This window comes from Lepus europaeus, chromosome 23 (assembly GCF_033115175.1).
Source record: "Lepus europaeus isolate LE1 chromosome 23, mLepTim1.pri, whole genome shotgun sequence".
Classification (NCBI taxonomy): domain Eukaryota; kingdom Metazoa; phylum Chordata; class Mammalia; order Lagomorpha; family Leporidae; genus Lepus; species Lepus europaeus.
Window position 1 is genome coordinate 20,489,527 of NC_084849.1, and position 23,683 is coordinate 20,513,209.

The window sequence follows — 23,683 nt, forward strand, 5'->3', positions numbered from 1 at the left end:
CACCCAGAAATCTTGTCTTTTTGGTAAGGGTGAATTTTCTTGAGCCAACTTTGTGGGGCATTCGTGCTCTTTACTGTATTAGGATAGCATATGTTCTAATGAGGTGTAGTTTTTAATCGACGTTAGGGAAGTATTTCTGTTTTATACGAGACACACGAACGGCGGCTGTCGGGAACCTAATAGGAATATGCAAATAAGCCCGGAAGCTGGGCGGAGCCGGAGCCGCCGCCGTCCCATAAGCCTGTGGGAAGCGGCGGCGCTGCTTGGGCGACTCGTTGGTCCGGGAAGATGGCGGCGCCGGAGCCGCGGCGTTAGGGCGAGTGCGGGCCGCAGCCGTGCCCTCGGCTCCACGCTCGGGCCAGCCAGGTGAGCGCGGGGCTCGTGGGAGGGCCCGGCGGCGGCGGCCAGCCGGCCTCGGGACGACGTCCGCGACCCCGGGGACCGCGGCGCGGGGAAGGCAGGGGCGGGGCCTCCGGGGTCAGAGGGCGGGCCCGAGCGCAAAGGCTTCTGGGCGCGCGGCCCGGCGCGACGTCGGGGAGCCCGGGCGCTGCGCGGAAATTGAGGCGAAGTCCGTGGCCGAAGCGGGGCGGCGGGGCCGGGGGCGGAGCCTGAGGCGAGTTGGGGCGGGGCTGCCTGGCTCGGGGGTGGGGCCCGGAGACGGGGGTCCCTGGGGTTGGGCCTGAGACCCTAGGGCTGGATGTCGGGGACGGGTCGCGGCGTTGGCGAGGGGTGCCTGGGGCGGAGCTGAGGGGTGTGGGTGAGGGTGGGCGTGGGCTCGCGGGGTGGCTGGGCGGAGCCTGGGGGTGTGGGTGAGGGTGGGCGTGGGCTCGCGGGGTGGCTGGGCGGAGCCTGGAGGTGGGCGTGGGCTCACGGGGTGCCTGGGCGGAGCCTGGGGGTGTGGGTGAGAGTGGGCGTGGGCTCGCGGGGTGCCTGGGCGGAGCCTGGAGGTGGGCGTGGGCTCGCGGGGTGGTTGGGCGGAGCCTGGGGGTGTGGGTGAGGGTGGGCGTGGGCTCGCGGGGTGGCTGGGCGGAGCCTGGAGGTGGGCGTGGGCTCGCGGGGTGCCTGGGCGGAGCCTGGAGGTGGGCGTGGGCTCGCGGGGTGGCTGGGCGGAGCCTGGGGGTGTGGGTGAGGGTGGGCGTGGGCTCGCGGGGTGGCTGGGCGGAGCCTGGAGGTGGGCGTGGGCTCGCGGGGGGCCTGGGTGGAGCCTGGAGGTGGGCGTGGGCTCGCGGGGTGCCTGGGCGGAGCTTGGGGGTGGGCGTGGGCTCGCAGGGTGCCTGGGCGGAGCTTGGGGGTGGGCGTGGGCTCGCGGGGTGCCTGGGGCTGAGCGGAGGGGTGGGCCCACGTCAATGGAGCCCCTTCTCTGGAGCCGCGAGGGGCCCCGGCGCACGCCGCTGTGGTCACTCTGGGTCCTCCGCAGGCCCGGGCCCAGCCTGGTGGACCGCGTGGCCCTCGGCGCCCCCTGCCGCCCCTTCCTCACTCCCCTGGACCAAGCACATCTGAGGGGTCCTGTGGAGACCTGGGGGTGCTGGCCCCAGCTCCAGCCACCTGGCCCCTCCTGGAATCCCTGTGTGGACGCCAGCGTCGCCAGGCCCCTTTTTTATTATTCGTTTACTTGGAAGGTGGAGGACAGGCGTGGCCTCGTGTGTTTAAGCCCCCCACGCCCCCCCCCCAGCCGCAGGGGCGGCCGGCACAGCACTGGGCGGTGTCAGTGAGGAGCCCCCCAGGCCTGCGGCGGGATGGACCTGGCCTACGTCTGTGAGTGGGAGAAATGGCCCAAGACCACCCACTGCCCTTCGGTGCCCCTGGCCTGCGCCTGGTCCTGCCGCAACCTCATCGCCTTCACCACGGACGTGCGGAACGAGGACCAGGGTGCGCCCCCCCACCCCGACTGCCCTCACTCCCCGCGTGTCCGCCCCCCGTGTCTCCGTCCTGCCCACAACTGTCCTCCCCCCAGTGTGTCCCCATCCTGCCCCCACCTGTCCCCACCCCTTGTGTCCCCATCCTGCCCGCCCCTCACCTCCTCTGGAACTTGGGGCGTCCAGAGCCCCGGCCTCCCCGAGGGTGGACTCAGACACCGGGGTCCGGCTCCACGTGGGGCTGGGGTCTTGCTGGCCCAGGCCCCGTCCCAGCCCCTGCTCTGCGTCGGTGGCCGTGCCGTCTGCCCTGCTGCTGGGGTGACGTGTGCTCCAGGGACAGACGGCCAAGCCCGGGGACCGCGGGCACTGCTGCCTGGGCATCGTCCCCTTGTCACTCCGTCTTCCCATCGCCTGGTCACCGGCCGCTCTGCCCGCCAGGGGGCAGCCTGTCCCTCACCCATCGCCCTGGGGGGTCCTCCACGGAGCCACCCTGGGATCACGGGACCCCTCAGGACTGTGTCCTTGTGCCCCCAGACCTGACCCGCACCATCCACATCCTGGACACGGAGCACCCCTGGGACGTGCACTCCATCAGCTCGGGCCACAGCGAGGCCATCACCTGCCTGGAGTGGGACCAGTCAGGTGAGAGCAGGGGCGGGGCCTTGCTGCCTGAGGGGCGGAGTTACAGAGGGAGGGAGGGAGAGGGGGAGAGAGGGTGGGGGGGAGAGAGGGAGAGAGAAGGGGAAGAGGGAGAGGGGGAGAGAGAGAGAAGGAGAGGGGGAGAGGGAGGTCTCCTATCCCTGATCCACCCCAGCCAGGGCCTGAGACCAGTCCAGTCCAGAGCCGGGAGCCAGGTGCTTCCCCGGGGCCCCCACTGGGTGGCGCCCTCCCCAGCCTCAGTCCCAGAGCCCCGGTCCGGCCTTTGCAGCACTCGCCAGAGCCCAGAGCTGGCACTGCGGCGGGTCCCCAGGCCTCTGCCCTGGCCATGGCTCCTCCCAGGCCCCCGATGTCCCGCGACGTTGTCCCCGTAGGCTCCCGGCTCCTGTCGGCTGACGCCGACGGGCAAATCAAGTGCTGGAGCATGGCTGAGCACCTGGCCAACAGCTGGGAGAGCCTGGTGGGCAGCTCGGTGGAGGGGGACCCGATCGTGGCCCTGTCCTGGCTGCACAACGGTGTGAAGCTGGCCCTGCACGTGGAGAAGGTGGGTGCTGCTCACACCCGCCCCCAGCACCCTCTGGCCTCCGTGCTTCCCAGGGGCGCCTGCTCCCACGGCTGCTGTCCCCAGGACCTGGCCCTCACTCTGATCCACTGGTATCCCAGAATTCTCTGCACTCCAGGAGGAGGCCACTTAGGGGCTGTGCTGCACCTGGGGAGGGGCTGGGGCTCCCGCGTCACGGGTGCAGATGAGTGGGGGTCCCTGGAGGAGGGGCTGGGGCTCCGCGTCACGGGTGCAGCTGAGTGGGGGTCCCTGGGGAGGGGCTGGGGCTCCACATCATGGGTGCAGCTGAGTGGGGGTCCCTGGGGAGGGGCTGGGGCTCCTCCATCACGGGTGCAGCTGAGTGGGGGTCCCTGGGGAGGGGCTGGGGCTCCTCCATCACGGGTGCAGCTGAGTGGGGGTCCCTGGGGAGGGGCTGGGGCTCCCCCATCACGGGTGCAGCTGAGTGGGGGTCCCTGGGGAGGGGCTGGGGCTCCGCCTCACGGGTGCCGGTTCTCTCCAGGCCTGTTGTTATTCTGAAAGCCTGACGTGGCACTGGAGTGGCAACAGCCCTCCCCCCCCCCCCTGCTGTGTGGCTGGGCCCAAGAGGCACACGCGTGTCCTCCCTTAGCCCTGAGAGAGGCACATGTGTGTCCCCCCTTAGTCCTGTCTGGCACATGCGTGTCCCCCCTAGGCCCTGTGCAGCACACGCGTGTCCCCCCCTTAGTTCTGTCCATCACATGCATGTCCCCCCATAGTCCTGTCCGGCACACGCGTGTCCCCCCTTAGTCCTGAGGCACACGTGTGTCCCCCATTAGCCCTGTCGGTGGGCTTCTGCCGTAGGCGTGTCTCGGGCTCCCCCGCACAGCAGGTGAGGCCAGGTCAGTGAAGCTGACCGGGCAGGGGCGGGGCTGTGGTCCCGGTGCGGCGCCCACGGCAGCCCGGCCCCTCCGCCTCTTCCCGCAGTCGGGCGCCTCCAGCTTCGGCGAGAAGTTCTCCCGCGTCAAGTTCTCGCCGTCGCTCACGCTGTTCGGGGGCAAGCCCATGGAGGGCTGGATCGCCGTGACGGTCAGCGGCCTGGTCACCGTGTCCCTGCTCAAACCCAGCGGGCAGGTGCTCACGTCCACCGAGAGCCTGTGCCGGCTGCGCGGCCGCGTGGCCCTGGCTGACATCGCCTTCACGGGCGGCGGCAACATCGTGGTGGCGGCGGCCGACGGCAGCAGCGCGTCCCCCGTGCAGTTCTACAAGGTGTGCGTGGGCGTGGTCAGCGAGAAGTGCCGCATCGACACGGAGATCCTGCCGTCGCTCTTCATGCGCTGTACCACCGCGCTCAGCCGCAAGGACAGCTTCCCCGCCATCACCCATCTCAAGTTCCTGGCCCGCGACATGTCCGAGCAGGTGCGCAGCCCCTCCCGCGCGGCCTCGGGTTCCGGGGATGGCCGTGGTCCGGCGCCCGCGGCCATGAGAAGTCGCGAGGCCCAGGCCCCCTGTACGGCCGCCCGCGCCTGCAGGCTCTCCCAGGGCCCCGCCCCCAGCACGCTGTGCCCCGCCCACAGGTGCTCCTGTGTGCGTCCAGCCAGACCAGCAGCCTGGTGGAGTGCTGGTCCCTGCGGAAGGAGGGGCTGCCCGTCAACAACGTCTTCCAGCAGATCTCCCCCGCCGGTGAGGCCCGCACTGGGGGTTCCTCCTCACTGCCAAGCCCCGCGGACAGGCTCGGAGCGTCGGGCACGGGCACCGGGTCTGGGGTCTGGGAGCTGGGCGGGTGGTGGCCTTCCCCCAACATACAGCCTGCTCCCCCCGACAGCCTGCTCCCCCAACACAGAGACACCCCCCCACCAAGGACACAGGTTTTTTCCCGCAGTGGACACCCCAGCTGGCCTGGAGGCCGCCAGTCAGAGGCCACTAGTGAGACCGCCCCAGGGCCCTCGGCTCTCCGGCAGCCCCGGGGTCTGGGTCCTGAGCTGGGCCCACAGTGGCTGCGCCGGCCGGGCCCACAGGCAGGGCGTGAAGCTTGCGCGGGGTCTCTGTCCGCCGTTTCTTCAGCCCTCGTCCTCGCGCAGCTGTGGGCCCCTGGGCAGCCGGGATGCTGGCTCTGTCCAGCCCTGTCCTTGTGACCCCGGCCCCTCCCAGAGCCCCTGTCCCCCTCCCCTTGACCAGGCCCTTGGCCGGGCTGGGTCCCCACGCTCCAACAGCAGGGCCCTGGGGGCTTGTGTCAGGGAGCCTGGGTCTCTCTTGCTGCCTTGGGCCCCATCAGACCCGAGATGTGGCCCCTGCTCTGTCCACCCTCCTCTCCGAGGTGCCCACCCCAGGCACCTGCCACAGTGCAGCCTGGCTTGGGGCAGGCACGGGGTCAGAGCTGTGGTCAGCAGGTGGACTCGAGCCAGTGACCCCAGCGCCCGAGGCAGGGGCCACCCTCCGTGGCTCTGCCGTGTTGGACAGGGTTCTGTCGGCCCGCCGGGGGCAGCTGTCCACTGGGATGGGCTGCCCGGGCTGGGAGCGGGCGGGGCGGGACTCACCGGCCACCACCACCTCCTCCAGTTGTCGACAAGCAGCCCATGATCCTCAAGTGGCGCATCCTGTCGGCCACCAACGACCTGGACCGGGTGTCGGCCGTGGCGCTGCCCAAGCTGCCCGTCTCGCTCACCAACACCGACCTCAAGGTGGCCAGCGATACGCAGTTCTACCCCGGCCTCGGTAGGCGTGGCGGAGCTGGGTGGGGGTCAGCGTGTCCTGGGGCTGGGCGGGGGGGGGTCAGCGTGTCCTGGGGCTGGGCAGGGGGGGCCATGCCTGGGCTCTTGGCTTCACTTTGATGCTAGGGAGGATGCTGGCCCTGAGCACCCCAGGTCTCCACACCAAGCCTCAGGTTGCACAGCTGCCGGGGCCCAGGCCCTGCCCCCGCCTCACAGCCTGCAGGGAGGGGCACGCGCCTTCCACCCCAGGTCCTTTGTGTCTGGCTCCTGGAAGGCCGAGGCACCCCTGCAGGGAAGCCCCCAGTCCTGGCAGCTCCGTCCCTGCGGGAACGGGGGCCGAAGGCCGCGGGCAGCCACTGCCACAGCCTGACCCCCGCCCGCCCGCCTGCCTGCCCAGGGCTGGCCCTGGCCTTTCAGGACGGCAGCGTCCACATCGTGCACCGGCTCTCCCTGCAGACCATGGCCGTCTTCTACAGCTCCGCGGCCCCGCGGTCCGTGGACGAGCCGGCCATCAAGCGCCCGCGCACCACGGGCCCCGCCGTCCACTTTAAGGCCATGCAGCTCTCCTGGACGTCCTTGGCCCTCGTGGGCATCGACAACCACGGGAAGGTAAGGGCCGATGGAGCCGGCGCTTCTCCCAGACCTCCCCGCGGGGCCCTGCCCCTGCCCCCCTCCTGACCGGCCCCCGCCCCACAGCTGAGCCTGCTGCGCGTCTCGCCCTCCATGGGCCACCCGCTGGACGTGAGCCTGGCCCTGCGGCACCTGCTCTTCCTGCTGGAGTACTGCATGGTGACTGGCTACGACTGGTGGGACGTCCTGCTGCACGTGCAGCCGGCCATGGTGCCCAGCCTGGTGGAGAGGCTGCACGAGGAGTCCACGCGCCAGAGCGCGGCCCTGCAGCAGGTGCGGGCGCGGGAACGCGGGGCGGCCTGCGGGGGACGCCTGGCGTCAGCCCGTCCACGGCTGGGGTCTGTGGCCGTCGGTGATGCAGCCAGCGTCCGCTCGGTCCCTCCCACTGCACTGGCACTGTGGGAACCTGGGGTGGGGCCCCCAGCTGTGTGCTGCCAGGAGCTCCCGTCACTGGGCCAGAGGGAGCTCACGCCACCCGCCCCCAGGTGCTGTCCACCCGCATCCTGGCCATGAAGGCCTCGCTGTGCAAGCTGTCGCCCTGCACGGTGACCCGCGTGTGCGACTACCACACCAAGCTCTTCCTCATCGCCGTCAGCTCCACCCTCAAGTCCCTGCTGCGCCCCCACTTCCTCAACACGCCCGACAAGAGCCCCGGCGACCGGCTGGCCGAGATCTGCGCCAAGATCACCGACGTCGGTGGGTCGCTGTGCCGGCCGCTCGTGCCCCTAGGAGACACCCTGCAGGGAGGCAGCAGGGTTGTGGGGCCGAGCTGCGAGCTCCCAGGGCCTGCGGGGTCTCCTCGGTGCTCTTACGGCCACACAGGGGTGCGCTCCCACCCTCCACGGCGCTCGCCCTGAGCTGGGGCCGGGTGGGTCCTGGCGTCCCTGGCAGAGGGGCTGAAGGGTGCCTGGCACAGGTGGGGCAGGCGCGGCTGCTCCCCCCAGCTCGCTGGGGGCGGCGGTGGAGGCAGCTCCCGACACGAGGCCCCTCCCCCTGCCTTGCAGACATCGACAAGGTGATGATCAACCTGAAGACGGAGGAGTTTGTCCTGGACATGAACACGCTGCAGGCCCTGCAGCAGCTCCTGCAGTGGGTGGGCGACTTCGTGCTCTACCTGCTGGCCAGCCTGCCCAACCAGGTGCGCCCCTCGCAGCCACCGGGCCCCTGCACACGCACGCACGCGGGGCGGCGCCTCACCGGGCATGCCGGGCCGCCCGGCTGCTGCAAGGTGCACCCGCTGTCCCCGCAGGGCTCCCCGCTGCGGCCGGGCCACAGCTTCCTGCGGGACGGCGCCTCGCTGGGCATGCTGCGGGAGCTCATGGTTGTGACCCGCATCTGGGGGCTGCTGAAGCCCAGCTGCCTGCCCGTCTATGCGGCCACCTCCGACACCCAGGACAGTATGGCCCTGCTCTTCCGGCTGCTCACCAAGCTCTGGATCTGCTGTGAGTCCCCCCTCCCCCTCCCCGCGGGCAGCCACTCTGCCGGGAACCTCCGTCCCCCAGCGTCCACGTTTCTGGGGACCCGGCCCTGCCATTCCTGCACCCCCACGGGGCTTTCTAAGTGGACGGGTGGAGCCCAGGGCCGGAGCGGGAGAAGAGACCGCCCAGGGCCCTGGCCTACTCGCCCAGCAAGCCCTGGTCACCAGCCAGGCGGGCGAGGGCGAGCCATGCCCCAGGCGGACTCGAGCCTCACATCCCTGCAGGCCGTGACGAGGGCCCGGCCAGCGAGCCGGACGAGGCTCTGGTGGACGAGTGCTGCCTGCTGCCCAGCCAGCTGCTCATCCCCGGGCTGGACTGGCTGCCGGTCAGCGACGGCCTGGTCAGCCGCCTGCAGCCCAAGCAGCCGCTGCGCCTGCAGTTCGGGAAGGCGCCCACCCTGCCCGGCAGCGCCACCACCCTGCAGCTGGACGGCCTGGTCAGGTGGGTGGCGGGTTCCGGGAGCGCCCCACGCTTGGGAGAGCTCGGAGCAGCTGTGCTGCGTGTGTGAGAGAGAGGCCAGGTCCCTGTGTGTGTGTATGGGTATGTGGGGGGGGGGGGTCCTGGGCTGAGGCTGTGTGTCACCAGGTCCCTGTGTGTGTGTGTGTGAGACCAGGTCCCTGTGTGTGTGTATGGGTGTGGGGGGTGGTCCTGGGCTGAGGCTGTGTGTCACCAGGTCCCTGTGTGTGTGTGTGAGAGAGACCAGGTCCCTGTGTGTGTGTGTGAGAGAGACCAGGTACCTGTGTGTGTGTATGGGTATGTGGAGGGGTCCTGGGCTGAGGCTGTGTGTCACCATGTCCCTGTGTGTGTGAGAGACCATGTCCCTATGTGTGTGTATGGGTATGTCGGGGGGGGGGGGGGTCCTGGGCTGAGGCTGTGTGTCACCAGGTCCCTGTGTGTGTGTGTGAGAGACCAGGTACCTGTGTGTGTGTATGGGTATGTGGAGGGGTCCTGGGCTGAGGCTGTGTGTCACCATGTCCCTGTGTGTGTGTGTGAGAGACCAGGTACCTGTGTGTGTGTATGGGTATGTGGAGGGGTCCTGGGCTGAGGCTGTGTGTCACCAGGTCCCTGTGTGTGTGTGTGTGAGACCAGGTCCCTGTGTGTGTGTATGGGTATGTGGGGGGGCGTCCTGGGCTGAGGCTGTGTGTCACCAGGTCCCTGTGTGTGTGTATGGGTGTGGGGAGGGGTCCTGGGCTGAGGCTGTGTGTCACCAGGTCCCTGTGTGTGTGTATGGGTGTGGGGAGGGGTCCTGGGCTGAGGCTGTGTGTCACCAGGTCCCTGTGTGTGTGTGTGTGAGAGACCATGTCCCTGTGTGTGTGTATGGGTATGTGGGGGGGTCCTGGGCTGAGGCTGTGTGTTACCAGGTCCCTGTGTGTGTGTGTGTGAGACCAGGTCCCTGTGTGTGTGTATGGGTATGTCGGGGGGGGGGGGGGTGTCCTGGGCTGAGGCTGTGTGTCACCAGGTCCCTATTGGGGGGGGTCTGGGCCCTGTGTTCCTGGGACCCGAGCCAAACACGTGCGGCTCCTGTCCTGCCTCACGCGCCCCCACTTGGCCCCCAGGGCCCCCGGCCAGCCCAAGATCGACCACCTGCGCAGGCTGCACCTGGGCGCCTACCCCACGGAGGAGTGCAAGGCCTGCACCAGGTGAGTCCTGCCCCTGCTTGGCCCCTCCCCCGGGCTGCTGCAGGCAAGGGGGCAGCGCTGTAGGAGCCCAGTGCCTACAGGGGACCCACGCGCCTCTGCCGCCCCCATGGCCACGCCTCTGGAGGTGCAGGGAGCAGGGGTGGGGGTGGGGCCGGCGTCAGGGATGGTGGGGTGGGAGGGGGTAGCGCTGGGCGGCAGGGGTGTGGGGAGCAGGGGTGGGTGTGGGAGGGGTGGCGCTGGGCGGCTGGGGGCGGGGTGGGGCGGTCCCTGGAGGCCTCACCCCCCACCCGCCCGCAGGTGCGGCTGCGTCACCATGCTGCGGTCCCCCAACAAGGCCACGGCCGTGAAGCAGTGGGAGCAGCGCTGGATCAAGAACTGCTTGTGTGGGGGGCTGTGGCGGCGGCTGCCCCTCAGCTGCCCCTGACCCCGACGCGGGCGGCCTGATGGACACTCACTGCGCCCCGGCTCCCCGCGGAACACCCCGTGAGCGGACAGAGCCAGGGCCCTAACCCAAGATGGCCGTCCCGTGTGACTGCCCGGGACACCTGTGCCTGTGGAGGGGGGGAGGGCTGGCCCAATAAAGCCCCCACAGCTGTGCCCATGTCCCGCCCCTCACTCGCCCCATGTGCCCAGCTGTGCCCAGGCCCGGCCACAGGGGCCCTGCCCCCACCCTGCCAGGCGCCGGCTCCCTCCACCTCACAGCCGCCCGCAGGCCCCCAGCCTGGGGCAGCCAGGGGAGTGACCGCCGGGGCAGGGAGCCCTTGGCAGCCCTGTGTTGTGTCCCGGGGCCTGCACTGGGAGGGAGCCCAGGCCACGTGTGGAGGCCACGTGTCTCCTGGGTTCCGTCACCGCCTGTCCCCACACCCCGTCTTGTCCCAGACCCACGGGAGCTGAGTGTGGGCGCGCTTGGGGCAGCCACAGGGGAGACCCGGAACATCCTGTCCCCGCCTGTGGGTCAGCGGCCACAGGGCCCGGGCTGAGTGCCCTGGTGGGGATCCCACGGCACCCAGGAGTCTGCAGGGTGGGGGCCCCAGGCCATTTGGGCTGCACACACGTGTCTCGGGCCCAGGAGGTGATGCAGCCACAAACTCCCGTCCTCCAGGGCCTTCCGTGGCTCCCACTGACCACAGGAAGAGGGTGGAGCCACCAGCCCACTCGGGCACGGCCCCACGAGCCTGACCTCAGAAACAGCTCAGACTGTAGGATGCCCGTGACGTCCGCCTAGGCTGTGGACACATGAGGTCCCCAAAGAACTGGGCCTGTGTGCCCGCCCCGCCCACCTCTGACAGCGAGTCGCCAACACCCCGTCTACATAACTACATATTGTGGAACCCTGGAAGCTGCACGCCGGCCCTCGATGGCCCCCCAGGACGGGCGCGGTGGGCTGGGCCGGGCGCCAGGCTCAGTCCCGGCTGCTCCACTTCCCACCCAGCTCTCTGCCGAGACACCTGGGAAGGCAGTGGGTGATGGCCCAAGTTCTTGGGTGCCCACACCCACCTGGGGGACCCGGGTGGAGCTTCCGGCTTTGGCCTGGCCCAGCCCAGCCTTGTGGCCACTTTGGGAGTGTCACTGAGTGGGAGACCTCTCTCTCGCCCCCTCATTCTTCCAAGTAAATAAAAGTTTAAGAAGAAAGTCAGCAGTGTGACTCCCAGGCAGGCGTTGGTCCCAGCTGCGTCTCCCCCTCCCCTGTGGGGTGCACGGGTCACCCTCAGCCTCCATCCCCCAACGGGAGGCCGGGACCTGCTCGCTCTGGTCCAGGCTTTGCTTAGTGGGGAGCCGGTGCTGGGCGGTAACGGCCTCTCCCCCAGGTAGAGGAGTGGACTTCTGGGCCTAGGGTCTGCTGTCGCCCCCCGCCGCGTTTGTCCCTCAGCCTGGGAGGCGTCTTGTGCCAGGGACCCGCCCACGCCCCACTGGGGATCCCGGGAGGGAGCGCTCAGGGTGCAGCAGGGCTCGGGCGCCACCGTGTGGTCGCAGCTCGGGACGACGCCGGCAGCGCAGCCACGCACACAGCACGCACACAGCACGCACTCTACAACAAAGGCCGGCCGCGCACTGCAGGGATGATCGCTTTTATTGCTCGGCGGGCTCGCCAGCCGACCCGAGGCCCGCTCAGGACGCCGCGCCCCCGGCCAGGACGCTGTCGATCCAGCCCGCGTAGCTCGCCACGCGCGTGTAGATGCCCGGCTTCTTGCGGTTGCCGCAGACGCGTGCACCGGAGCTGACCACGCCCTCGACCACGCCCCCGCACACTAGCGGACCCCCGGAGTCCCCCTGCGTGGGAGGGGCCCGTGAGGGTGGGGCCTGCCGGAACCCCGCCCCACTCCCGGTCCCGCCCTTGGCTTACTCGTCCATCTCACCGGGCCCCGTCCATCACGGCTGACTCCGCCCGCCCTGTCCACGTCCCCCCAGCTAGAGCTGCCCACCCGGTTCTTGGCCCCTCCGCCTCTCGGACCCCCACCTGTCCTCAGTCTCATCTCCGGCCCCGCCTCGCCCAATTCCCCGCTCTCGCCGCTCCGCAAGCCCCTGGGCCCGCCCCTCGGCCCCGCATCCGCTCAAAGCTCCGACCCCGGACCCCTCCCTCAACGCGGCCCCGCCCCGCCCGCGCACCTTGCAGGTGTCCCGGCGGTGGCTCTGCGCGCACATCATGCGCCCGGTGATGGCGCCGTCGTGGTGCGCGCGCAGGTTGCAGGTGTCGCGGTCCAGCACCGGCAGCTGCACCTGTTTCAGGAGGTCGGGCCTGCGGCCCGCGTGCGTATCCACGCCCCAGCCAGCCACGTCGCAGAGCGTGCCGGGCGCCACGTCGCGGTCTTCCCGCTGCCAGGGCAGGATGCGCACGGCAGGGCCCAGGGCGGCCTTCTCCGAGAGCTGCGGGGCGGGCGAGGCGGGCGTGAGCGCCGGGTGCGCAGCACCGAGGCTGCGGGACGCGGGACGCGGGGGCCGGACGCGGGGGCGGGACCTGCAGCAGGAGGAGGTCGTGGTCCAGGGTGTCGGGGCGGCTGTCCGGGTGCGGCACCACGCGGCGCACGTCGTAGAGGCGCTTGAAGAGCTCGGGCTGCGAGAGCGAGTGCGCGCCCAGCAGCACCTGCACCTGCCCGCCGGCCCTGGAGGCGGGGCGGGGCGGGGCCACGGTCAGAGCCGAGGCCCCGGTCCCGCCCCGGCCCCGCCCGGGCGCCCGCCACTCACGCGTCCTCCAGGCAGTGCGCGGCGCTCAGCACCCACTCCTCGGCCAGCAGGACGCCGCCACACACGTGCGTGCCGTTCACCTGCACCGACGCCATGTAGGGCCGCGCGTGCGGTTCGGCCACCTTGCCGCCCAGGATGCGCCCGCGGGGCTGCGCGGCTGAGGGCGGCGGGCAGGCGGCCGTGAGACCCCGGCCCGCCCGGAGGGGCCCCTGTGGACTCCGAGCTCCGTCGCCGCCCTGTCCCCCCCACGCCCCGGCCTGGCGGACCGGGTGCCCCAGGAACGCCCACGGGGAGGGGTGGGGAGCGACCCCCAGGAGGACCCGCGGGGAGGGGTGGGGAGCGACCCCCCAGGAGGACCCGCGGGGAGGGGTGGGGAGCGACCTCCCAGGAGGACCCGCGGGGAGGAGTGGGGAGCGACCCCCCAGGAGGACCCGCGGGGAGGAGTGGGGAGCGACCCCCAGGAGGACCCGCGGGGAGAAGTGGGGAGCGACCCCCAGGAGGACCCACGGGGAGTGGTGGGGAGCGACCCCTTTGCCCGGGCGCGACCTTAGCCCGGGAGAGTGGCCCCACCCGCCCGCCAGGCCTGGTCTTCAGATCCGAGGCCTGGTGGACCCCTCCGCTTCCGGCCCACGTGGCGGGGCTCTGGTCCGGAGCCCCTCCCCTAGGCCCACTCACCGCACAAGGCTGCTCCCAGGAGGACCAAAGCTGCCACGCTCACAGACCTGCGCATCTTGAAGCCGCCTGCGGGGACTGCGGGCCTGGCCGGGCCCAGGCGCTTTGCGGGGGTGCAGGGGGCGGGAGCGGCCCAGCCCCGTCTTGCACAATCGCAGCTGGAGCCAGTGCTGGTAAACAACCCCCCCCCCCCAGCTCTGCTTCCTCCCTGGCTGGAGAGGCTGTCTGGCCAAGGGTCACTGGGCCCCCGGGGGCCGGACCCCACCAGCTGGAGGTCGGGAGGGGGCCCTGTGGGGTGGCAGGACCAGGACAGAGAGCAGGTGGGAAGATGGGCCTCAACCTGCAGGGAGGGCTGGGTCCAGGGCCCTGAGCGCCTTCAGGTGCCAAAGCCTGGCGCCTGCCTCTGATTGGCTGAGCCGGGACCACCTGCTGCCTCCCAAACCAGTCATGGCAGAAGGTTCCAGAGAGTACGGCGGGTCCCTGGGCCTGCGGGGAGACCTTCCCCTCCACTTCTTCCCCTCCTTGCGCACAGAGGGCGCGGCAGTGGGTGGGAGGGGCCGGGCGGCATCCCACCTGTCTCCCTAGCAGGGCGGAGGCCATGACCAAGCTGGGCAGGTCCACGTCCCGTCCAGCTCCCTGCTGGTGACCTGAGGAGAGCTTGGGCCCTGCTCCCGCGTGGGAGACCCGAAAGAAGCTCCTGGCTTCGGCCTGGCCCAGCCCTGGCCACCGTGGGAATTTGGGGAGTGAACCAGTGGATGGAGGACCTCTCTCTCTGGAACTCTGGCTTTCAAATAAGTCAATCGGTCTTTAAAAATTGATTTCCATTTGCAGTAAAGGCCGACGCGCTCAGCAGACGCCTCCTTGGGCGTCCTCCAGGTTGTGTAACCTCGAGTGCTCAAAATTGCGGAAAAAAAACCTGCAAGGCTCCCTGGCAGCCGACCCAAGTGGGAGGCCCGGGCGGGGGAGGGGAGCGGCCTGGGGGCCGAGGTGGGGCCCAGCCTGGGGGGGGCCGCACCCTCGGCATCACTGCTCCCTCCCCCGTCAGACCCTGCCTCCAGGGCCCCTACCGCAGGCTCCCTCTATCAGGGCTGGGGCCTCATGTGCTCCCCCCCCCAGGGGAAGTAGCCAGGGGGAGGCAGGACTGCCCCTCCCAGGCGGCAGCTCCCCACTGCCTGGTGCCCCAAAGCCTCTGCTAGCGCGGGCTTCACACTGCTCTGCCCATGCCCCACGCCACGCCACGCTGGGAGACTCTGCCAACCCTGCATGAGGGTGCCAAGTGACGGGCAGGGGGCCCGAGTCCCCTCTGCGGCGCGTGGGGTGGGGGCTCGGCTCTTGCTCCAGCGACTTGGTGGTGGCCTACTCGGGACACAGTACGTTCCAGATAACCGACAGGGCTTTTATTGTAGCATGTGCCGGGGGGCTGGGGGGTGGCAGGGGCGGGCCACCCGCTAGGGCCGGGCAGCCCTGCGCCGGAGGATGGAGTTAATCCAGTTGGAGAACCGCGCCACAGGTGTGAAGGCGTCTGGATAGAACCCGGAGCCACAGCCGCCCCGGATGAAGGAGTCGATGCCGTGCACCAGTCCCTGGCAGACCAGGGGGCCGCCGGAGTCGCCCTGCGGAGGTCGGGGGTCAGGAGCTGCCCCGAGAGGCCGCCCCGCCCGCCGTGCAGGGAGCCCCCCTCCGGGGCCCAGACATACGAAGCAGATGCCGGCCTGCCGGCGCCGCACCAGCGTGCACACGTTGCTCCGCCGGCACAGCGAGGTCACCACGGTCACGTTCAGCTGCTGCAGGACGCTGGGCAGGGGCCGGTTTGTGCCCAGCCGGCCCCAGCCCATGACCAGGCACCGCGTGCCATTGCCCACACCGCGACCCTGGGCCGGCAGCTGGGCCACCTGCACATTGGCGTTGATGATGGCCGACCCGTTGAGCTGTGGACAGCACGCCCGGGGCGACCTATGAGGCGGTGGGTGGTGGCCCCTGCCCTCGGGGCCTGGGGTCCCCAGCTGAGCCTGCATACCCGGCCTGGAAGCCCCTCCTGACCCCAAGCCTCAAGTTCCCCTGGGAGCAGCGGGTGCTTTTCCTGGTAGACCCAGCCTTGCAGCCGGCCCGCGGGTGCTGTCCCTGCCCCAGCCACAGGCCTGGGTCGGACAGACCCGTCATGGCGTGGCGGCCGGCACCAGCTCGGGGCGGCCCTGTGCTCTCACCGGGGACTCCGCCCCCCCCCCCCCCCACGTCGCACCTGGAGCACCACGATGTCATTCACTAGGCGTATGGGGTTGAAGCCGTTCTCAAAGACCCGCCGAACGGCAAAGGTCTGTCGGCTGGACTCCCGCCGCCGCAGGTCGTGGGCACCCAGCACCACCTGCACCGACCGGAAGTTTCTGTGGGTGGAGGGGGGGCAGTTGGGGTCCCCGGCATCCAGTCTCCCAGGGAGCCTTGCGCCCTGCCGGCCCGGCGGGCACAGGACAAACCCTGGCCCCAGCCTCACCCCTCCCACCCGACAGGCGTCCGAGGTGGGACTCACCGGCCGTTCATGCAGTGCGCGGCCGACATAACGAAGTTCCGGGCGATGAGCGTGGCCCCGCAGAAGTGACCGCCGCGGCGCTGTAGGGACACCATGAAGGGCCAGGCGTGGGGCCGGGCTGGCCGCCCCCCCACAATCTCGGAGGCCAGCGCGGGGCCTGGGGACACACGGGGGGGGGTGCGGTGAGGGTCTGCCAGGAGCCCCCTCCAGGAGCCCGTGGGCCAATGAGGACATGGGCGCGTGATGGGCAAGGGGCCGCCCACCACCCCCTGCTGGGCCACGGTCAGGGCTGGACATGGGCTGGAGCTGCAGCCTTTCACTTGGAGCCCCGGCCTCTGCTCCCCTCACTCCCCACGCAGTGGAGGGGCCGCCCTGGCTGAGCAAGTGGACACCAGGGACGGGTGGAGGGTGGACACCCAGGGACAGGTGGAGGACGGGAGGGTGGAAGGGTGGAGGGTGGACAGGGTGGAGGGTGGAGGGCAGGAGGGTGGAGGTTGGACAGGGTGGAGGGTGGGAGGGTGGACAGGGTGGAGAGTGGACAGGTGGAGGGTGGACACCCAGGGACAGGTGGAGGACGGGAGGGTGGAAGGGTGGAGGGTGGACAGGTGGAGGGCGGGAGGGGGGAGGTTAAACAGGTGGAGGGTGGAGGGCAGGAGGGTGGAGGTTGGACAGGGTGGAGGGTGGGAGGGTGGACAGGTGGAGGGTGGACACCCAGGGACAGGTGGAGGATGGGAGGGTGGAAGGGTGGAGGGTGGACAGGTGGAGGGTGGACACCCAGGGACAGGTAGAGGACGGGAGGGTGGAAGGGGGAGGTTGGACAGGGGGAGGGTGGACAGGTGGAGGACGGGAGGGGGGAGGTTAGATAGGTGGAGGGTGGAGGGCAGGAGGGTGGAGGTTGGACAGGGTGGAGGGTGGGAAGGTGGACAGGTGGAGGGTGGACACCCAGGGACAGGTAGAGGACGGGAGGGTGGAAGGGTGGAGGGTGGACAGGGTGGAGGGTGGAGGACAGGAGGGTGGACAGGGTGGAGGGTGGACAGATGGAGGGCGGAAGTGTGGGCAGGTGGGAGGGTGGACACCCAGGGACAGGGAGAGGACGAGAGAGTGGAAGGGTGGAGGGTGGACAGGGTGGAGGGTGGACAGGGGGAGGGCGGGAGGGTGGACAGGTGGAGGGTGGGAGGGGGGAGGGCGGGGGGGAGGTTAGACAGGTGGAGAGTGGAGGGCAGGAGGGTGGAGGTTGGACAAGTTGGAGGGTGGGAGGGTGGACAGGGTGGAGAGTGGACAGGTGGAGGGTGGACAGGTGGAGGGTGGGAGGGTGGAGGGTGGACAGGGTGGAGTGTAGACAGGTGGAGGGCGGGAGGGTGGACAGGTGGAAGGTGGAGTGTAGACAGGTGGAGGGCGGGAGGGTGGACAGGTGGAGGGTAGAGAGCGGGAGGGTGGACAGTTGGAAGGTGGAGGGTGGAGGGTGGACAGGGTGGAGGGTGGACAGGTGGAGGGCGGGAAGGTGGACAGGGTGGAGGGTGGACAGGTGGAGGGTGGAGGGTGGACAGGGTGGAGGGTGGAGTGTAGACAGGTGGAGGGCGGGAGGGTGGACAGGTGGAAGGTGGAGGGTAGAGGGCGGGAGGGTGTACAGGTGGAGGGTGGACAGGTGGAGGGCAGAAGTCTGGACAGCGTGGACAGGTGGAGGGTGGGAGGGTGGACAGGGTGGAAGGTGGAGGGTAGAGGGCGGGAGGGTGGACAGGTGGAAGCTGGAGGGTAGAGGGCAGGAGGGTGGACAGGTGGAAGGTGGAGGGTGGAGGGTAGAGGGTGGGAGGGTGGACAGGTGGAAGGTGGAGGGTAGAGGGCGGGAGGGTGGACAGGTGGACAGGTGGAGGGTAGAGGGCGGGAGGGTGGAGGGTGGACAGGGTGGAGTGTAGACAGGTGGAGGGCGGGAGGGTGGACAGGTGGAAGGTGGAGGGTAGAGGGCGGGAGGGTGGACAGGTGGAAGGTGGAGGGTAGAGGGCGGGAGGGTGGGAGGGTGGACAGGTGGAGGGTGGACAGGTGGAAGGTGGAGGGTAGAGGGCGGGAGGGTGGACAGGTGGAAGGTGGAGGGTAGAGGGCGGGAGGGTGGGAGGGTGGACAGGTGGAGGGTGTACAGGTGGAGGGCAGAAGTGTGGACAGCGTGGACAGGTGGAGGGTGGACAGGTGGACAGGTGGAAGGTGGAGGGTAGAGGGTGGGAGGGTGGACAGGTGGAAGGTGGAGGGTAGAGGGCGGGAGGGTGGACAGGTGGAAGGTGGAGGGTGGAGGGTGGACCTGTGGCCCTACTCACCGCCCAGCAGCAGAGCCAGCAGGGCAGAGGCCAGGGCGGCCCCCAAGGGCCAGCCACTGAGAGTCATGGTGGGGGCACTGCTGTCTCTGAGCCCGAGCCCGCCCTGCCCCTCTTTATAGCCCCGGGAGAGGCCGTTGATTGCCCCACTTCCTCCCCGGGGGCGGGGTGAGGGGGAGCAGGAGCCTGGGTTGGCTCCGGCAGGGCCGCCTGTCCACACCCAGGAGCCACTGACATTTCAGTGCCAGGTCCGTGATCAGTATTGTTAGTGCCAGCTGTGTCCCAGGTGTGTCCCAGCTGTGTCCCGCTGTGTCCCAGCCATGCCCCAAGTGTGTCCCAGCATGTCCCAGCCGTGTCCTAGGTGTGTCCCAGCCATGCCCCAGGTGTGTCCCAGGCGTGCCCTAGCCATGTCCCAGTCGTGACCCAGCCATGTCCTACGATGCACTACCTGCAGAATCATTGCTCATCTGGTGTTCAGGCCTGACCTGGGCCAGGTCCCCTCCCCCTGTGCCCCGTGCGTCACCTACCCAGGGCCCTGGAGCCGGCCACACATGACCACTGCCCAGCTTTCCCGGGGCGCAGCGGGGGCTGGGTCCCAGCCAGGACCTCCTGCCAGCCGCAGTTTCAGCGCACACCCCGGGGGCCACAGCCAGATGGGCCCCTTGCAGGGTCTCATCTCCCACCTCTCACAGGGGCACTCGAACCCCCACCCCCACCCAGGCCAGGCTGGTCCCTGGGAAAAGTTCCCAAGTTGTGAGGGGACTGGGGAGGACTTAAGCCCCCACAAGGGCAGGGGTCCCAGCCCCAGCCACCCCGCTCCGTGGCCCCGACCTCTCCCACCCCCCAGGATGTTCCCACTCCAACTGTCGCTCGCCAAGGCTGTCGCAAGGGCAACGTCCCCCTGGCTCCAGGCTGCAGTGGGATGGGCGGGTGGGGCGCCAGGCCACTGGGCCCCAACTTCCCTCTGTCCCACGGCCTGGCACACAGCAGGCACTCACAGGGGCCTGGTACACAGCAGGCGCTCACAGGGGCCTGGGCCCCAGCCTGGTACACAGCAGGTGCTCACAAGGGCTCCATCCCTGGTACACAGCAGGCGCTCACTGGGGCTCCCTCCCTGGCACACAGCAGGCGCTCACTGGGGCTCCCTCCCTGGCACACAGCAGGCGCTCACAGGGGCCTGGGCCCCAGCCTGGTACACAGCAGGTGCTCACAAGGGCTCCATCCCTGGTACACAGCAGGCGCTCACTGGGGCTCCCTCCCTGGCACACAGCAGGCGCTCACAAGGGCTCCCTCCCTGGCACACAGCAGGCGCTCACTGGGGCTCCCTCCCTGGCACACAGCAGGCGCTCACTGGAGCTCCCTCCCTGGTACACAGCAGGTGCTCACAAGGGCTCCATCCCTGGTACACAGCAGGCGCTCACTGGGGCTCCCTCCCTGGCACACAGCAGGCGCTCACAGGGGCCTGGGCCCCAGCCTGGTACACAGCAGGTGCTCACAAGGGCTCCCTCCCTGGCACACAGCAGGCGCTCACAGGGGCCTGGGCCCCAGCCTGGTACACAGCAGGCGCTCACTGGGGCTCCCTCCCTGGCACACAGCAGGCGCTCACTGGGGCTCCCTCCCTGGCACACAGCAGGCGCTCACTGGGGCTCCCTCCCTGGCACACAGCAGGTGCTCACTGGGGCAGCTCTCCCTCCCTGGCACACAGCAGGCGCTCACTGGGGCTCCCTCCCTGGCACACAGCAGGCGCTCACTGGGGCTCCCTCCCTGGCACACAGCAGGTGCTCACTGGGGCTCCCTCCCTGGCACACAGCAGGCGCTCACTGGGGCTCCCTCCCTGGCACACAGCAGGCGCTCACTGGGGCTCCCTCCCTGGCACACAGCAGGTGCTCACTGGGGCAGCTCTCCCTCCCTGGCACACAGCAGGCGCTCACTGGGGCTCCCTCCCTGGCACACAGCAGGCGCTCACTGGGGCTCCCTCCCTGGCACACAGCAGGCGCTCACTGGGGCTCCCTCCCTGGCACACAGCAGGCGCTCACTGGGGCTCCCTCCCTGGCACACAGCAGGCGCTCACTGGGGCTCCCTCCCTGGCACACAGCAGGTGCTCACTGGGGCTCCCTCCCTGGCACACAGCAGGTGCTCACTGGGGCAGCTCTCCCTCCCTGGCTGGCTCAGACACCCACGCACTGAGTTGGCCCCGGGCTGCCAGCATGGGACTGTGAGTGAGTGTCTGCTGTAGACAGGGGAGAGCCGTGGCGGCCACACGTTTGCATTGAGGCTGACTGGGGCCGGCTGGGGCGCGGTGGGGAATGCAGCCTCCACCTGCACCCCCGGTTCGAGTCCCGGCTGCTCCGCTTCCCATCCAGCTCCCTGCTGTGGCCTGGGAGAGCAGCAGAGGTCGGCCCACGTGCTCAGGCCCCTGCACCCGCGTGGGGGACCCAGAGGATGCTCCTGGCTCCAGCCTGGCTCAGCCCCGGCCCTTGCGGCCATCAGAAGTGGCCAGCGGATGGAAGACCTCTCTGTGGCTCTGCCTTCCAGACAAACCAATCTTCCGGAGCCAGGAGCATCCTCCGGGTCTCCCGTGCAGGTGCGGGGGCCCGAGCACCTGGGCCATCTTCCGCTGCTTTCCCAGGCCACAGCAGGAGCTGGATGGGAAGAGGAGCAGCCGGCACTGCAGGCGGTGGCTTTACCCGCTACGCCACAGCGCCGGCCCCCACATAAGTAAATGCAGCTGCGTTTGCTGAGTGCCACCTGTATACCAGGCCAGCACAAGCCCTGGTGGCTGATTGTGGACCCCCGTCCTGACTCCCATCCCTCTGCGACTCCATTTCTTCCTCTTTAATTTTATTTTTTTTTTTTAATTTTGGCAGGCAGAGTGGACAGTGAGAGAGAGAGACAGAGAGAAAGGTCTTCCTTTTGCCGTTGGTTCACCCTCCAATGGCCGCCGCGGTAGCGCGCTGCGGCCGGCGCACCGCGCTGTTCCGATGGCAGGAGCCAGGGGCTTATCCTGGTCTCCCATGGGGTGCAGAGCCCAAACACTTGGGCTATCCTCCACTGCACTCCCTGGCCACAGCAGAGAGCTGGCCTGGAAGAGGGGCAACCGGGACAGGATCGGTGCCCCGACCGGGACTAGAACCCGGTGTGCCGGCGCCGCAAGGCGGAGGATTAGCCTGTTGAGCCACGGCGCCGGCCGATTTCTTCCTCTTTAAGATGGAAGCGAAGGGGTGGGGGGACTGTTTGCTCTCCCAGTTTAGCTGCTGCCTAAGACACCCACATCCCATATCCGAGGGCCTGGGTTCAAGTCCTGGCCCTGCTTCTGGCTCCGGCTCCATCTGGTGCACACTGGGAGGCAGCAGGGGCGGCTCAATGCTGGGTCCCTGCTGCCCACCGTGAGCCCCTGGCTCCCAGTTTCAGCCTGAGCCAGGGCCTGGCTGCGGCCGGCATTGGGGAGTGAACCAGAAGTTTGGGACGCTCGCTCTCTCGCTCTCGCTCCCTTCCCCTCTCTGAGAGGCAGAGCAGCAGAGAGGAGACAGAGAGAGGGGTCCTCCATCTGCTGGTTCCCTCCCCACATGGCTGCAATGGCCGGGGCTGGGCCAGGCTGGAGCCAGGAGCCAGGAGCTCCCCCCGGGCCCCAGCGCCTGAGCCGCCACTGCTGCCCCCGTGTGCACCAGCAGGGAGCAGAGCTGGGACTGGTACCCAGGCGCTCTGATGTGGCATGGGGACAGCCCAGGGGGTGTCGTGGCCGCTGCACCAAACACCCACCCCTCCCAGCCCAGCCCCGGGGCCCTCCCCGCCTCCCGCTCCTCAGGAACCCACACGAGGGGCTTTTGGGGCGCTGAGTGCTCTCCAGTAGCCACCCCGGCGTTGTCACCAAAACCATGGGTGCAACGGCCTCTCCCGCTGGGGGCCGGCTGGGCTTACAGCCTTGACCAGGGGCAGGCGGGGGGCTCTGGTGCCCACTTGAGGTACGCGGCCACCAGGTGGCAGCAGAATGGGCCAGTGAGGCAGGAGCTCCTTCTACCTGGCGCTCCCACAGCAAGCTGGCCGCTGCCCAGGCCACTGCCCTCTGATCCTGGACCCGCCCTCGCCGGGCCTCCCCTGCTGTCCATCACTGCCCATCACTGCCCCCTGCGCTGGCCTGGCTCCGGGTGCCCTCACCTCACACCCCAGTCTTGCTCCTGCCCCCGGCCCTTTGCACCTGCAGTGCCCCCAGCCCAGCCCCTGGGCTCTTCCTCTCCACACCTCCGGTCTCAGCTACTGCCACCTCCTCCAGGAAGCCCCCCGACAAGGCGGTCCTGATCCCCCCCCCCCTTGTTACGGCAGCCTCCGGCTCTGGGGATGGTCCACGCCCAGAGGAGACAGCGAGGCAGGAATGAGTGGCAGCTGGCCCAGGCCGCCCCACCACGCACCTCAGGACTTCCTGAGGAGGCAGGCCAGCTGGCCACGCCCCCACATGGGAGGCAGGAAGCCACCCAGCATCAGGTTCCAGGGACCCCGTCCACTGAGGGACACGCGAGCCAGCAAGTCCGGGACTGCCGGTGGCGGAGTCCGGAGGGGGCGGTGGGTCAGTCCCGCGCGGGGGTCCAGGCGGCCCCCGCCCACAGCTGGCGCTAGGTGCCCTTGACAGGGCCGGGGGTGCCACCGCTGCCGGGGATGGGGACTGAGACCAGTCAGAGAGACTGGAGCCGCAGCACGAGGGTCCGCAAACTGACCATTGGCGGATGGACAGACTGAGGCTGGAGGAACCCTGGTCAGTGGTAGATCCCCCCCCCCCCCGGCTCCGGGCAGCATCACTCATTCGTTCACTGCCAGCACTCACTGGTTCATTTCTTCCCAGGACACTTGCCCCGGTGTAGGTCAGGCAGGCAGACAGGCCCACACCCAGGGCTCCGCTGCCCTCGTCCACTCCCCACTGCGCAGGTGGACAGACAGGTGGACACCTGGCCGTGGTGGGCTCAGGGTCGCCGCCGCTGGCCCTGCTACTGGCCACTTCCTTCCTGGGCTTACAGCTGCACCCAGGGAGGGGCGGAGTCCCAGGGACCCGGGGGTCCGGCTCTCCCTGGAGACGGGAAGCAGCTCCCGCCCACCCCAGCGCCTGGCGCCTAGGGGATGCCACCCCGCCCGGTCCTGAGGCCCCAGCCACGTGTCCAGCCCAGCGGCTACTGTGAACCCAGAACCAACACAGAGCAGGGGTCCCCTGGGATGGGGACAGGGAGCGAGGGAAGGAGGGGCACGGAGCCGTGTGTCCCCAGCTCTGAGGCCCCACGGCCCTGGACCTTCCCTTGTGGCTGGGGTGATGCTGGCACAATGTGGGGTGGGGGCCAGGGACCCCCGGGGTGTGCCTGTCTGAGAACGTGAACCTGCAGCTCCCGGTGTGCAGGGAGCTCGGGGGACTGGACCCACTGGAGTCTCAGCAGCCTTGGGATGCGGTCCCCATCCAACCCACGACTCCAACCATGACCTTGCCTCTGCTGCCCAGGTCGGGAGCAGGTCGGTCGCCCTCGGAGGAGTTGCA

The 23,683-nt window shown here is 69.6% G+C and overlaps 3 protein-coding genes across 3 annotated transcripts; 1 reads left to right on the top strand and 2 right to left on the bottom strand.

Annotated features, from left to right (window-relative positions):
- Positions 1-252: 252 nt before the first annotated feature.
- Positions 253-11,121, top strand: MED16 (mediator complex subunit 16). Its single transcript, XM_062182343.1, has 15 exons — positions 253-366; positions 1,620-1,869; positions 2,391-2,498; positions 2,888-3,057; positions 4,018-4,449; positions 4,608-4,713; positions 5,590-5,745; positions 6,139-6,350; positions 6,438-6,644; positions 6,857-7,067; positions 7,376-7,509; positions 7,621-7,813; positions 8,074-8,290; positions 9,406-9,489; positions 9,787-11,121. Exons 2-15 carry the CDS (start codon positions 1,737-1,739, stop codon positions 9,911-9,913), a joined length of 2,490 nt encoding a protein of 829 aa, XP_062038327.1. The 5' UTR covers positions 253-366; positions 1,620-1,736; the 3' UTR covers positions 9,914-11,121.
- A 421-nt stretch (positions 11,122-11,542) lies between these two features.
- CFD (complement factor D) lies at positions 11,543-13,458 on the bottom strand. The gene is made up of 5 exons (XM_062182282.1): positions 13,348-13,458; positions 12,673-12,829; positions 12,446-12,590; positions 12,097-12,354; positions 11,543-11,760 (listed from the first exon to the last, which is right to left on the bottom strand). The coding sequence occupies exons 1-5, from the start codon at positions 13,400-13,402 to the stop codon at positions 11,599-11,601; spliced, it is 777 nt and encodes a 258-aa protein (XP_062038266.1). The 5' UTR covers positions 13,403-13,458; the 3' UTR covers positions 11,543-11,598.
- A 1,334-nt stretch (positions 13,459-14,792) lies between these two features.
- LOC133752032 (neutrophil elastase-like) lies at positions 14,793-18,241 on the bottom strand. The gene is made up of 5 exons (XM_062182321.1): positions 18,175-18,241; positions 15,869-16,025; positions 15,584-15,725; positions 15,042-15,272; positions 14,793-14,957 (listed from the first exon to the last, which is right to left on the bottom strand). Exons 1-5 carry the CDS (start codon positions 18,239-18,241, stop codon positions 14,793-14,795), a joined length of 762 nt encoding a protein of 253 aa, XP_062038305.1.
- Between the last annotated feature and the right edge of the window lie 5,442 nt (positions 18,242-23,683).

What these genes read in the sequence shown, in the direction of transcription:
- LOC133752032 (XM_062182321.1), bottom strand. Translation starts at nt 18,241, where the DNA reads ATGACTCTCAGTGGCTGGCCCTTGGGGGCCGCCCTGGCCTCTGCCCTG. An exon ending in GCTGGCTCTGCTGCTGGGCG is followed by an intron (nt 16,026 to 18,174) that starts GTGAGTAGGGCC and finishes GTGTGTCCCCAG; the next exon opens with GCCCCGCGCTGGCCTCCGAG. An exon ending in GGCAGGCCGGCATCTGCTTC is followed by an intron (nt 14,958 to 15,041) that starts GTATGTCTGGGC and finishes CGACCTCCGCAG; the next exon opens with GGCGACTCCGGCGGCCCCCT.
- MED16 (XM_062182343.1), top strand. Translation starts at nt 1,737, where the DNA reads ATGGACCTGGCCTACGTCTGTGAGTGGGAGAAATGGCCCAAGACCACC. An exon ending in CCTGGAGTGGGACCAGTCAG is followed by an intron (nt 2,499 to 2,887) that starts GTGAGAGCAGGG and finishes TTGTCCCCGTAG; the next exon opens with GCTCCCGGCTCCTGTCGGCT. An exon ending in TGGCCCTGCACGTGGAGAAG is followed by an intron (nt 3,058 to 4,017) that starts GTGGGTGCTGCT and finishes CTCTTCCCGCAG; the next exon opens with TCGGGCGCCTCCAGCTTCGG.
- CFD (XM_062182282.1), bottom strand. Translation starts at nt 13,402, where the DNA reads ATGCGCAGGTCTGTGAGCGTGGCAGCTTTGGTCCTCCTGGGAGCAGCC. An exon ending in GCGCACTGCCTGGAGGACGC is followed by an intron (nt 12,591 to 12,672) that starts GTGAGTGGCGGG and finishes CCCCGCCTCCAG; the next exon opens with GGCCGGCGGGCAGGTGCAGG. An exon ending in ACGACCTCCTCCTGCTGCAG is followed by an intron (nt 12,355 to 12,445) that starts GTCCCGCCCCCG and finishes CCCGCCCCGCAG; the next exon opens with CTCTCGGAGAAGGCCGCCCT.